At 42.3% G+C, this 14427-nt stretch overlaps 1 protein-coding gene across 3 annotated transcripts in view; it reads right to left on the minus strand.

Moving 5' to 3' along the window:
• The window catches only part of RLP4 (receptor like protein 4), a 58771-nt gene extending 44984 nt beyond the window's left edge, over positions 1–13787 (minus strand). For all 3 annotated transcript variants that reach the window (XR_015541176.1, XR_015541177.1, XM_087376069.1), the window contains exons 1-5: positions 13406–13787; positions 5235–6275; positions 2798–2945; positions 1442–1513; positions 1078–1149 (exon numbers count right to left, since the gene is read on the minus strand). Coding sequence is in view for 1 of the 3 variants with exons in the window: in XM_087376069.1 (XP_087232195.1) it covers positions 1078–1149; positions 1442–1513; positions 2798–2945; positions 5235–6275; positions 13406–13550 (1478 nt within the window). In the remaining 2 variants the exon portion in view is untranslated. The remainder of the gene's footprint in view (positions 1–1077; positions 1150–1441; positions 1514–2797; positions 2946–5234; positions 6276–13405) is intronic.
• Positions 13788–14427: the final 640 nt, after the last annotated feature.

The raw sequence follows: 14427 nt of genomic DNA on the forward strand, positions 1-14427 counted from the left end.
TGTAACGAGGGATTTAGGCCTGAGATGAAAGCATGAAGGCAATCATCATCAGTTAAACCATCGATCTCCAGCACCAATGTGGTGAATTGAAAGATGTAGGAAGACAGGGAGCCCGTTTGCTCCAACTGTCGGAGTTTTGAACGTGCTTGGAAGTCCGCATTGGCAAGTATGAACTGCTTACGGAGCACGTGTTCAAAATGTTTCCAAGTTAACACACTTTTGCCGTCCTTTAAGCGTCGTTGCCACCATAGGAAAGTTGTATCCTTGAGGAGGGAGGCTGCCAAGGCAATCTTTTTGCCTTCAGTGAGGTCAATAGTATCAAAGTACATGCGCAGTTTTGCGAGCCATTGGTCAACTGTTCGGTTATTTCGTTGACCAGTGTAGGCAATGAGTCGACAGAAAGTTCTTTCTCAACCTCCTCCCAATGGAGCCTAGTGCAATGAGTCGACCCCAGAGTAAACACTCTTGAGCCAGTATAGACCAGTAGATTCCCTTGAGAAGAGAGAAGCTTGGCCTCCCTCCAACCAGTTCTTCCTCTAGCCCTAAAAGGGGGCCAGACGGGAGCAATGGGCAGCCCCACCCATAGTTGGGTCCGTACGCTGCACGCATATAGTTAACTGGCTGAACCATATGCGTATGGTACGGCCAGTCATACTTGGCTTTTTGGGTGGGTGGGGGTATGGGGGGAGCGGGGGCAGGGGGGGGGGGGAGGGAACCGGGTTCCCAGACCTTTATGAAAATGTTTTTTAATCAGTTTCTTGACTTTAAAATTAATACAAGTTTGAAGTTGAGAGTTTTGTAGCTCTCTGTCAATTAAATGTGTACAATGTATATTTTCCTTTTTTTTTTTTTGGGTAAAATTAGGGTCACGTATGATTCAGCCTCAGGCTGATACATACTCCAATCATACTTCCGTACCCGTATGCAGTATGCTTATGGTAATGTATGGAAAAAACTATGGCTCCACCCATCCATTCTGCAATTCATGTTTGCGGACTGGACACTGACACACTTTGACTTTCAGCTGCTTAAGAACCAGATTATGCATATGCTAGGACATTGGGAATAGAAACTTACAAGATTTCCAAATCCATCAAGTTTCCAATGCTTGATGGTATTGCTCCATAGATGCTATTGCTGCTCAGATTCCTGTTAGATTTTACCAGAAATATCATAATAAACCAAGATTTTATGCCTCCTTAGAAAAGATTCTTTCATAAAGTGCTCAACTTTTCACATTACTGTATTTAAGTTTTATTTCAATCCCAAGACTTCCTGTCTTCTCAGAAAAGCTGCTTCATAAAGTGCTCATATTTGTCATCACTTACTTGAAGCCTGACTCTTATTCCTTAAACTAATTACCTAGGCTTACAAGGTGAACCAAAGAATGAATAATTCACAACCTCTCCCCTCGGGTTTGATCTTAAAGAAAGAAACTTACAGACTTTGGAGCCTTCCAAGCAGAGATATATCATCAGTCAGAAAGCCCTTCACACCCTGCGTGTCAAGATCCCTGCACAAAACCATAAAACAGAAGCTAGTCACAAACCCTGAACCCTTCAAACACAAAATAAAAACACAGTATGGAAAGTTGCTAGATAAAATATTTGCAGTAGACTTTGCACACCAGAGAGAAGCGATGTATGTGCCTCAAGCTGACAGGATTTGACTGTACATATCATGCACATACAGAATTTTTACCACAGTCTATAATAATTGCCCGAAAACCTTTGAGCATGACACATAAAACATCTGCATGCAGAAGAAGGCTCACACCTGAAAACAAGGTTGGCTGTGGGAACACAACTGAGGATTGTCACTGGAGGACCATTTAAAAAGTATATGATCATTTATTTGGCTCAACAGAAGTTTCAGGATAAGCTGTAGACAGAGAATAGTACCACAAAAACGATTTATCCCATGCTATTTATTGGGATCAATTGCCTGCCGAGGAAATCTGATTTATGATTGCTATGGATCTTGGTATGAAGAATGACCTGTCTTAGTTTTTCAGCTACCTGTTTTTCCCTTTTTTCCATGTCAGGGTTGAGAGCTTAACCTCCCCAGCCATTAAAGAAAAGAGGGATGGAGGGTTACAAAAGGACTGCTTACAATAAACCACCTGTTAAATACAAAATGATAGCCTAAGGGGTGAGGACGTGTGAGGGACTACCTACCCTTCCCTAGATGGATTGTGATGAGTTAATCCTTGGGTAGATTAGCACAGCCACTTAGAAGTTAGTATAAGCCAATAGAATGGTGCCATGCAGCAATCATCCCTTTATCCATGGTGGATGTATGAGGGGGTCATGCCACCTTATTTTGTTGGAGTTATGTGGGTCACCTCCCCATCTGTGAGCCCCCAAATGAGGAGAAGATGGGGGAGGTGCACCAAGAAGGTAAATGCTATTGAGGCAAAACTGAGAGCGTTTGCAGGGCTGCCACATGGGCAGCATGCAGGCTGCCATTTGGGCACCATAGGGAACACAACCAGGCTGCCCTTGGAGGGCTGGACAAGCTCTGATCAATGGGCAAAAGGACCCAGACCTGGGGCAATAAATGTGACCAGTGACAGAAATCGTGTTTGAACGATGCTTAATATTGGCATGCTAGTCATTATCCTGCGGAGAAGATGGACGCTGGCAATGATTCCAATGAAGACAAGTGTACTTATATATGGAACGGTCCAACAGAAACAAATATTGACAAAAAATAGAGACACAAATATATTTTCAAGGGAATAAAATGCTCAATCTGGATACAGAAATGCATAAACAAAAGTAGGAAGGATAAGTACAATCCAGTGATAGACCAGCTGCCTTCATCATAATTGAATTGACAGTTGATGCCATTCCAAGGATGCTCTTGAGGAACACAGGGATCACCATTCCACCCTAACCGTGAAGGTAACCCAAGAGGATGCTTCAGTGCCTGCAAAGCCCAGACTGCACACCAGCCAAATGCGGATTTTAGGATGCCCTGTCAAAATCTAGACATTTACAGCTCAATATTCTTGTGAAAACATTATCCACAACAACAAAGCATTGTATTTGAAATGGTTCTTCTTTCTAATGTACTTTTATCATAAAAATAGAACTACTGACTTATGACAGTCAACGCGCCTTAAGCGTTCTTTGTAGAGAATAGAATTTAAGAAAGACGATTGCTACATGAGTTTCAGCTATGACCTGATTTTTCGTATCCCAGGCAGATCAAGGGTGCAGCAAAGCAAAGACTTGTTTTAGTACCTTACCTCAGGGTACATACATTGGAAGTTTTTTGGTACTTAAGATTTATATACAGATCTATTCTGTTTGGCTTTACATTTGATTCTCTTTCAGATATGAATTTCCCTCTCTACATCAAGTAAAGCATTATGTATTTGAGTTGTATTCTGTTCAGTATTTTGTGATCTCGGGGTGAATTTTCTGTTGTGGAGCAGTGCTGGCCTTAAGCAAGCAACCTACGTTTGGTATCAGAGCCGAAGGTTATCATCCAGGGTTAGCCTTGCTCGTGACTCAAAGCCTAGGAGATTGAAGACCAGGAACCTTCGTCAAACTAAAGGGTGGAGTCCTTGCTGAGGAGGAAGGAGCTCTCACATTCAGGTGTGCTTGCAGTTAGTACAAAATAGGTCACCAAACTTCAGTTCATCTACACCGAGCCATCGGATTCAACCCACTTATTCCAAACTTTGGAGAGTCTAGGAAGCTGGACGGAACCAATTATCCAATCTGGAAAGTGAAGGTTCGTAGCCATCTATTGGCCAGGGAGATGTGGGAGACGATGGAAGGCACGAAGTCAAAACCTCTTGATGTGCTGGACATTTCAAGGAAGATCATAATTCTGTAGACCCAGATAAGGTGAAAAGAGTGGAACTTGAGAAATGCAGTCCCTCTTTCCACGATCGTTGGGACAGTTGCGGATTTGGTGATACCTCACATCCAGCTAGCAGAGACAGTGTAGGAGGAATGGAAGGCCTTACAGAATCCCTATGAAACCAAGAACACATGGAGGATCATCATGCTTCAAAAGAATCGGCTAGAGGGATTCCTACCAGTGAGGATCAACGTGGACAATCCACTGTGCAAGAAATCAAGGATCAAGATGTGGATTGTATGTTGGGTCGAAGCAGACCCTTTTTTTAGTACCCTGGACACTGACTTGGATCAGAAGTTGTCCCAGTGTTCCAGATTGGATCCGGTTGTTCGTGAATGATGCAGGAAATCTCTTGAAGATATTAGACGTGCGGGATTCAGGACCATATAAAGAAGAGAATCCTTGACCTGTTCCTGAGAGCTTCTGCAAAGGCGCTGATGGAGCAGTTCTTTGACAAAGTTGACGTTGGGCCACAATGTGTCATTGAGAGGGTGTGTTGGATAAATAGGTCGATGCATCACCTGTAAGCCCCAAAATGAGGAGATCTCAGGTGGTTGACACCTCAGCATACTTGTGGGTAGATGAACTTGCGGGGGGAAGGGGTGAGGCTGCCAAGTGAGCAGCAATATGGCTGCCACTTGTCTTTGTTAGGGTTTATTTTGGGCAGCACAAAGCGCGACCAAAGTATGTGTTCATGAACTGGAAGAGTCCAGCCATGAGCCTAAGCAGTGAGCACAAGGTGCAGCAGCAGGGAAGAAGGGCTGCGACAGTACCTGGTCAGCACGTAATGGAGTGTACTGCAGGTGATATGCTACTGCAGCAGCAGGTACAGCAGATATAACATACAGGGTGGCAGTACAGCAGCAGGCTGGAGAGTTGAGTCAGGGCAGATGCACAGCCTCGAAAGACTGCAGTACATGAAAGTGTCCAGCAGACAGGCACCTGCAGCAGGGACCTGTATAAATGTGCAGGAGCTTGTTTGGTTGGCTGGAACAGCTTCTGTCTCGTATAAAAGTTGGCCACCAAAGTCATTGACCTATAAGTAACAAATGTCTTGGCCTTTGCCATAACAGCTGGCAGAGTGCAGCCAGCTCCACACTGGACTTCACCCCCCTTTCCTGCTATCCTGCTTGATGTCCATGCAGGAGAGTCGCAGATGATCCAACAATAGGGCACTTATACTAGATCTCTACGAGTGATTCCTGAAAACTGATGAACTTGTATGAAATTTATTGAATGAATACAACCACGTCTCATTGCTCAATGTGTAAGAAGAAATTCAAAAAGTATATTGCTAGACGATATTTCCCAGAAACAAAGAAAAATTTATATATGATTGCAGATGTTTAGGCAGGTACCTTCTTGATTCGATGTTGCATACTCTGTCCTTATGACTTGATAGATCTCAAACCCATTGATAAGGATAACTCCTTGTAATGGACTGAAGGTTAAAGTCAGAAACCTCCCATCAACAAGTACAGTAGTATTCAGCACAATCCCAGTGAATTGCTTTCCAGCCTGACCTATGATGTCAAACTCACTAAAGATAGGGTTTCCATTGACTGAAATATCAAAATATCTCTGTCCTTTCTCTGTTTTTGCTGGATCAATCTCTGCAAAATACAGCCAGATTGAATAGTTCTGATTTGGTTCAACATCAAAAATGTATGATAAGTCAGTGCCAGGTGTTGAAGTTGATGCTGATTGATACACTGCCTCAGGTACAAGATTTGGAGCTTCAGAGGCACCTTGTATACTGTTTGTAGTGCTTATTGAAACACTTAATCCCATGTCCAAGTCTTTGTCTGTGGCCCAATAGCGGTCACCCCCCCAGATGTTGGCATTGTAATCTACTCCATATTTTGCTTCCTTAGAGCCGCAGCTGATCCGTTTTATGGTTTTAAGAATCGTGTAATTTTCCTTGATATAATATGCATCATCTAAAATTTGAAGCGCTTCTACAGACAACACTGATGGGTTTCCATGACCTGTGCTATGAAAACATACAGTGGCTGCCTCATCGGTGATAAAGACACGGTATTCTGTATAGGAAAGGTCAGGAGTATTGCTCCAACCTTGCTTCAATGTATGAACCAGTGTTCCTTCTAGAGAAATTTCAAAAAGAGGCTCCTTGTTCGAATTGTCAACTTGCCCAAAAGCAAAGAAGGCTCTAATCACATAGTGCCCGTTTGGAACAGTCAAATTGTAGCAATTTTCAGGTCCATCAGAAAGCTGAAAATACCTGAGGGTGCTAAGTTCAGGAGCATATCCACTACGGAGAGAAGCATTTGCGGAACTTCCACCTGTGTAATATTCATCTTTTGACCACATGACATTTGAGTTTGGTACCACTACGTTCTCCAAAGATCCACAGCTAATGCGTACTGCAAATGGCGGATCTGCAAGAAGAAGAGGGTATCGATCTAATCACTTCTCTTGTCATGGCTCACTAGCAAAGCCTTCTCCTTACCCTGTCCACCAATTGTATATTGTGCCTACTTGCAAACAAGATTTTAAATTCCAATGGTATATTGTGCCTACTTGCAAACAAATTTTTTAATTCCAGCAACGATGCATCACAAGCAGATTTGAAAGTTCAAGACCATTAGGAGTATGGATGGTTGGCAATCAATGAATACCATTGATAAGAGAGCCATAGAATTTACCAGGATAATAATCATTACAGATTTCTGTCCAAACTGTCTTTTTCTCGTTTCCAGTAAATGCATCTAGACTTCATTCCAAGGTGCTAAGCCATGTAAAATGATCGAATATAGAAGAAGCAACCTTACTCTAAGGAAGACCAGTAAGTTGCCATCGCAGAGAAAATATTTTCAAATTGCTAAGAATTTATTAAGAGAAGCCTCGAACCCTTGTTTAAGCTCCATTTAAGAAACAAAAACTTTACTGTCTTTGAAAAGTAGCAAAATCTGTTCAATGGCACAAATTGAAGAGAAACTCACTGCAAGAGAATATGTCAGGTAAGAACTGAATAGGAAGATTCTATTTCTTATGACTTGAGGTCCTTGAAGGCATATCACTGGTGTATCACTGTTTCACCCATATTGTTGGGCATAAAGGAATTCAATCAGCATTGCCTCTGCAGTTGAAGCAAGGCAAACATTATTTGGCAGAGAATGGCACTTCTCATGTCCATGACCAGTAAAGAGAGATCGTTTATCCCATGGGCTGCAATTGCATGAATGATTCAGTTGAGACCTCAGATGATTTATGAAGGGAAGCTGGAAAGGCCACTTTTTGCCTGGAGTTTGGCTTTGGATTTCCTGTATATTAGCATCAATGCTCTCCTCAGATTACACAACACCGCCACCAGCAGACTCATCAATGAAGATCACTGGCAGCATTATGGCATGGCAGATGGAGGGTATGTCCAGCCCATGGTATAGAGCATTGACAGCATCTCGCTAGACATCACGTACATCCTAAAGGATATTTGAGACAGGCTGCAAGGCAAATCATGGAACATCACTGGCAGCATTATGGCATTGCACATGGAGGGTATGTCCAATAGATGGTATAGAGCATTGCCAGCATCTAGCTGGACATCATGTACATCCTAAAGTGTATTTGAGACAGGTTCCAAGGCAAATCACAATCAACAGAGTAACTACTCAAGGTTACATGGGCCAAATTATTATTTTTTGTTAACAGCCCATCTGGGCGTTCGTGGCAGGATCATCCTGGCTTAGCCATGATTGTTTTCACATGATCTGTTTTGTAATTTTCATTATTATTTATTTCGCATTCCGGGAATAGCACTTTTCGTCTCTTATGAGGTAGCCATTTGACTAACCTGTTTCATTGTACCATCTTTTATACTTAATAGACACTTTCCTGGGGTGATGGGGGAAGGCCCAAAGGGGGAGGAGAGGGGGGTGTTGCGGTATTTGATGGTTATTGACTGTTCCAAAGCATAACTTTAGTACAAGTATAATAAACACAAAGTCTGCAAGAAAGGGAGCTGAAAAAAAGATGCCAATGTTGAATTCAAACAGTTATGTTGTTTAATGAAAATGTGTGGTCTATCGAAAAAGATGTAATTGGATTTTGCAATTCAACGCAGAATTTGACAATGACACTCTTCCCATATATTCTTTAGTGTGCTGTACAAATCCTTTACTTTGCTTACTCAATGGAATCACTTCACTAACGTAACATGATCTTGCACTTTGAGAAGGCAGTGGGTTATTTCTGACAATGGTCACTGAAGCTTAAAGACATCCCCAATAAAAGGTGAGAGAGAGAGAGAGAGCTGAACAGAAGGTATGGCAAGCTCTATCAAAATGCAGTGTAGAATACAAGTTCCCTATCCAATCTCAACCACCCTCAAAATGCAGTGTAGAATACTTGAACTGTATATAAAACAAAACATATATCAACATCCACATAAGCATGCACATAAACACACAAAACTAGAGAGGATTCAGCCCCCCTTTGAAATATACTACTTCTAAAGGAAGTTCTGAAGGTTGGGTAGCATATTTTGTACGACATAAGACAATTTGACTATCAAAATGATTAAAAAAGAGTACATCATTTACAACAAAAATGTGTCTAACGAATTATAGATGCCAAAATAATAACTAAAGTAAGAAAATTTAAACACCTCCAAGATCTGCTTTAATCTCTGCAAGCTTTATTTATTTATTTAGAAGTTAGGTAAATTACTTTTTGGTCTGCTGCACTTTTGTCCTGCGATTGCACATCTACTACATAAGAATCCAAGTCAGCCCCTTGTTTTGACTAGATTTAGATATCACTTTTTCCACCCATTCCTTTTTTATGTATCTCCTCCCCTAAAGTCCTAGTGCCAGCCATATCCTCAGCAAAACCTCTCTAAATCATTGAAATAAAATCCCTCACTAAATGTCATAGCACTACCAACACCTAACACCATATCTTATAGGAAGAACGTCCTTATTATCTTGGGTGAGCACATGCATAAAGAAGCCCTACAGACCTGAGACGACCATATTTAACTTGAAGAAGGGCTGCAGCAATCTCCTGAATTTGAATTGATTTTTCAGTTTTGATACTGAGATTGTTGGATTAAATGATGCCTTTCATGCCTTTCCATCTTTCTCCTATTTTATTGGTCAAATAGGAAACATTCAAGGCCCATCCATGTACTGATCCTATGTTGATGACTGGACTCTGGAGGCTAGATAGAGATCGCAGTAATTGTATTGCCCTAGAAGTTTTCATGTCTGACTACTATTTGACAGTTCTTACTATTTTTGAGCCACGCACACCTTCTCGCTCTGCTAATGCCCAGATTCCAAAGGCTTTATATATAGAGAGAAGTTATCAATGGCGGTTGTCCATATTCAGGAGTCTTATTTGCAGGATGGTTTGTGTTCTCCTCCTACTTTGGCAACAACTCATTACTCTTCTTCATACTAGCAGGTTTTATCATTGTGTTGCCAGGACCAGTAGACAATATATCCTTAGATAGGAGATTGCCATCCACAAGAAGCTAGCTGCCCTGGAAAGGGAAGTATGGAAAAGACCATCAAATGCTTGGGCCCATGAGCTCCTTTATGTAACAAGGGCATGAACTTGGATTTGAAAGTCAACAAACCTTTGACTTTGCTCTTGGTCCTTGACATGACAGAGAAAGTATTTTGAACTTAATTGACTATAACGGTATTTATTACGCAAATTGCTACACATTATTATGCTTCCCTTCTCATAGCAAAACCTGACACGCCCAAGACAGACAGCACTAATTGAATGTTTTAAATTTTGAGACATCTATGACAGAGTAGATTGGGATTCTTGGAGGGTACATTGCTTTGTTTTAGCTTTTCTAACTCTTGGATCAAAGATCATCCGCATAGGTTCTTATCATGAGTACCAGAGGAGACAGATTTAGATTTCTAGAATCAGTCCAGCAAGGATGCTTGCTTGCTGCTCTATTGTATTCATTTGTGGCAGAGGCCATGTCTTGTAGCGGATTACCCCATTCATCAGGATGAGATTGATGCAGAGCCAGTCATGTGGAATGAATCTAACTTGGATGACACTTGTAGACCTTTGGTGCTTCAGTTATATGCAATAGTCCAAATGGGAGAGAGGTCCTTGGGACCTTGGAAGGCATTTAAGGACCTCCCCGAAGAGCACATAACCCAAATGGTTAGTCATCTCAGAGGGACTGGTGGAAGAATAGAAGAGGGGAATCTAGTGTGGGCATTCGTGAAGATCCATCATGTTGTGCTTGGTAGCCAATCACTGCCTCTGCAGGGAGTGTAGATCTAAATCTAATGAGTGAAGAAATCCTTTCAAGGCTAGGAGTCCTCTAACGACCAACTTACCTAGCATGGCTCTGCAGTGGATGTAAAGATCGATACTGTTGAGGCCTCACTCGTGTGGCCAAGGTTGGTAACATCATTGACCACCTTCGTCATCGGAAACAGAACAATGCCCCAATGTCATAGCTTCGGGCATTTCGGTCCAATCTGCTTGAGTCTGTTCTTCTTGATCCACAGATGACCCAATCTCCTTCATCATAGTCTATGCACACAGGCACGACTCCTTGCAGTTACACCTACCTGGATCATGGAAGATGCACCCAATGAAGTGGTATGTTGGTCTGTTGGATGCAATCAAGGGTGAAAAGGAACCAAAGATTGTAGACCAAGCAAAGATTCTGGAGCCAAAGCAGATCCTTCTCCATCAGTTCAAGCATGGCACAGGATAGCACCCAAAGTTTTATTCAACCAAGTTGGAGTTTTCAAGGCAGTTTGGTTGGATGAGGAGTTTTTTTCACATTATCCAGAGATTCGAGGAGGCAAGCAATTAAATTGGCTGCAACTTACATCCGTTGGGATGCCATACCCAGATGGTGTGGTAAGCTTCTCGCAATTAAGGCTAGGCTAGATCTGTAGGGCATATAATTGGTTGTGAGCCCTCATTAACGTGACATAGGTGTTTGGACAAAAGGTGGTGCACAACAGAGTCCATATATAAATATATACATCTCTCTCTCTCTCTCTCTCTCTCTCTCTCTCTCTCTCATATATATATATATATGACTGATTGTGGCCGAGGTGGCGGATGTGCACGCAAACCCTTTTTCAGTGAAAGCGGTGGTGACTCAGAAGAGGCTAGTCCCTAAAGAAGCCTGTGCTTGAGGAAGCTGACAACTGAAGAGATCAGAACAACCTGAGTAGAGAGCTGACGGAGTAGCCAAAGAGATTGGAAAAGGCACCGATGAAGTCCCCAGAACGAGCAAAGAGTGTTTCTTTGAATGTATTCTATCAGTTGTTGCACAGAAAGGAAGAGTGAGGAAGTGTCCCTGCACTCATGAAAGGAAGCACTATCACATAGTCATCATCTGTTTGTACCCAGGCCTATAGCCCTTTTCATAATACAACTCGTCACTTCTCTTCTATGATTGTACCCTTTTTTTTCCTCGTAAGAGTTCATTCCATTTAAGGGTGTCGATATGCCTTTACGATCGTGCTGCAGCAACCCCTTAGGATGTTGACGCTCAGTTCCCACGCTTCTCCCTTGCACCTTTTCAGCACTTAGCGCTTAGAGTAGGCAACTTGCTGTGTACCCAAGTAACAAGTGGGTGAGGGAAGAACATTTGGTGATCATGGTGGGGCTGTTGCAAAAGAACAGGGTAGCTGAGTGGAGTGAGCACTAGAAGCTTCTAGCCTCGAGAGCACAGTCATGAGCTCAAGCGTTCATACTGTCGAGGCACAAATTGTGCAGATTGCTTGGATTTGTGTCCTACTTCCAGCAGCGATTGCGTTGGCATATCTTGCAAAGCTTTCATCAATTGTAGTACCCTAAAATTGAATGAAGGCTAGTGTTGTAGGGTAGAAAGGATGTTCAAAACCGGCAAAGCCACACGCGTATTTTCCCAAGCCACAGCTTTGCTTGGTAATACTAGCACCAATAGTCTATTGACTACAGCGTGCTGTATAATGGCTTGTATGATGCCTTGTACCAGAGGGTGTTGGCTCATTGCAAATAGCCCACTGTTTAATGAGTGAGCCAACACTTTCCAAGGCTAGTCCTACTGTGAAAGCATCTGCAGTGGCGGCTTGCATTCAAGATCTTTGTGTCAAGGATGCATGCTACCTGACGGAAGATAATACTTAAGAGTAGTAGGCATGATATGGGTGAAATAATATTTGGATTCACCACGATCTTAATGTACTGATTGGTTCAATGTGCAGATATGGATGGTTGTAACGCCACAGAAAAAGTTTTTAAAATACCAAAACCTGCTGCAATGTCATGAATCATGACTGCTCCTAAAGAAAAACAGTAGTCACAGTGAAGCCGTCACTATAACCCATGCAAGAGAGGCCATGTACCCCACAATTGGTTGTTTCAAGCGAGTGACCTTACAGACAGGACATGACTCATGTACTACTACTGATGGCTTGAACCCCCTAAATCAGGCATACATATAATACCAAATATTCAAATGTTTTAACACGTGGGTGGGTTTGTGCCACAGGAGTTAGCCCTCTGATTAAAAAGGCCAAAACTTCCTGCAAGGATCTATGGACATAACTCTTTACATAGTGTCCCTCAACTTTCTATTTATAAAGAGTTCATCAATGCAACTGAACACTTCTTTCAGCTCATGGCAGCTCAAATCGCTTGTGGCCTGTCACTTTAGTTTTTGACAGATGCCTACCCAATATATTTCATTACGATTGGCCATAGTCATGATGAGGGCTCCCCTGCCCCAAACCAATATATTTCATTCCTAGCATAAATGGCCACCGTTCTCCTGCCCGTTTCCAGATTTGCCAGTTCTTTTTTTTTCGGTCAAAAACTTCAAAATTTCATTCGAACAAAAAGATAAAAAGTTACAAAATAGAAAACTGTCTGTCTTCATAGAAGACAAAATCTACTGTTCCAAAATTGTGCTAATCGTCTGGGAATGTTCCTTGATCTCCACAAAAATCACATCCAGTTACTTAAAGCCAATGAGCCAAATTCAAGATGACATTTCAAGCTTCCGGAGACAAAGATTTGCCAGTTACTTAAAGCCAATGAGCCAAATGCAAGATGGCATTTCAAGCTTCCTGGGACAAAGATATCCGTTTTCTAATTTCCATTTCGTTTTACTCTTTGACTTCAGTACAGAGATGTTATTCTTCCAAATTTATGTTTGGTACATACTTCAACAAATTTTTCGTTGTTTAATCAATGAAGACCTAATAACTCAAAACATTTATCCAGCCATAAGGGTATGAACACTTGCATACGGGCTAAAGACGAGTCTATGATTCAACATATTGTGATACACACTGTCATTCTTTAAGTATAGACTGCGTGCGGGAGAAGTCAAAAAGATAGAGTGATTAGCCGATTCGGACTGTAGAATTTTCTGTAAAACGGTAAGAAGGCGAGGAGACAAAAGAGATCGACAAGGCGGAGCGCGGGGCCGGGCTGCCCACTGGACCGAGAGAGTTTGCAAATTTTTTGATGAAATCAATCCCGTATAAAACATTTGGGAAAGTCCAGGGTGGAAGCAAACCTCCCATATTCTGAGCGGCAACTTGTCCGTGTGCTACGAGAATGCATTGCATTACGTGAAGCAGGCTCAGCGATAAAAGAGAAGCCGAAGCTCTACGATCCGGAAGGATGATGGGAAAGGAGGCAAAAACGTGGGCAAGATCCATAGTTATGAAATCATAACAGAGGCCGGCAAACTTAAAACCCAGGAGGAGAGAGAGCAGCAGAGGAGCGGAAGAGCTAGAATTGAGGGGAGGAAAGAGAGAGATCGAAGTAGGTTTAGAGTGAAATGAATGCAGAAAGCAAAAGATGATGAGATCTGAAGGGGAGAAGGATGATGAGGGTGAGGGGAAGAGTAACGGAAAGTCGATTGTGAATTTGAGTGACAAAAATGCAGAGTTGAAATGGTTCGGCAACATTCTCCTTTGTTTCAACTTTCTCTCTCTCTCTCTCTCTCTTACCCATTGTTTCCAAACTTTTAACTTACACTTGGTATCTCCTACCCCCCTCCCCTTTTAAGTGCTTGCTCGTGACTCTTCCTCTCCAAGCATTTACCTTCACTTTTCTTTTTGCGCACAGAAAATGACTTCCTCCTCGTGCTCTACAACAAAATGAACCTCATCCCTGTGGCCTACCCGAGATGGTGCGCTGCAACGGTAGCGAATTGGAAGCTAAGAGAGCAAGGAGAAGAAGAAGAAGAAGAGGATGAGAGAGAGAGAGAGAGAGAGAGAGAAAGAGAGAGAGAGAGAGAGAGAGAAAGGGAGAGGTCAATGGCCATTCTTTAAAAAAAAGGGCAAATGAAAATGGAGGTCAATGGCCATTGACCTCCATTTGCTTCAGCAATGCCTTTGTAATCTCAACCTATGGTTGATCCACTTGGTGAAGGGCTTAGAACTGTGTTCATGATGAAAATGGGATGGGGACGTGATTGACAGCCAAGGTGCTTAAGGTAATAAAAATGGTGCGTGTGACCATGCAAAAAGTGGTTTAGATCATTCGATGTGGTTTCCATTGACAACCTCCATTGTCCCCTTGGTGTTTATT

Source organism: Dipteris shenzhenensis, chromosome 6 (genome assembly GCF_047967505.1).
Source record: "Dipteris shenzhenensis isolate YYH24624 ecotype China chromosome 6, Dip_SZ_1.0, whole genome shotgun sequence".
NCBI classification, from domain to species: Eukaryota; Viridiplantae; Streptophyta; class Polypodiopsida; order Gleicheniales; family Dipteridaceae; genus Dipteris; species Dipteris shenzhenensis.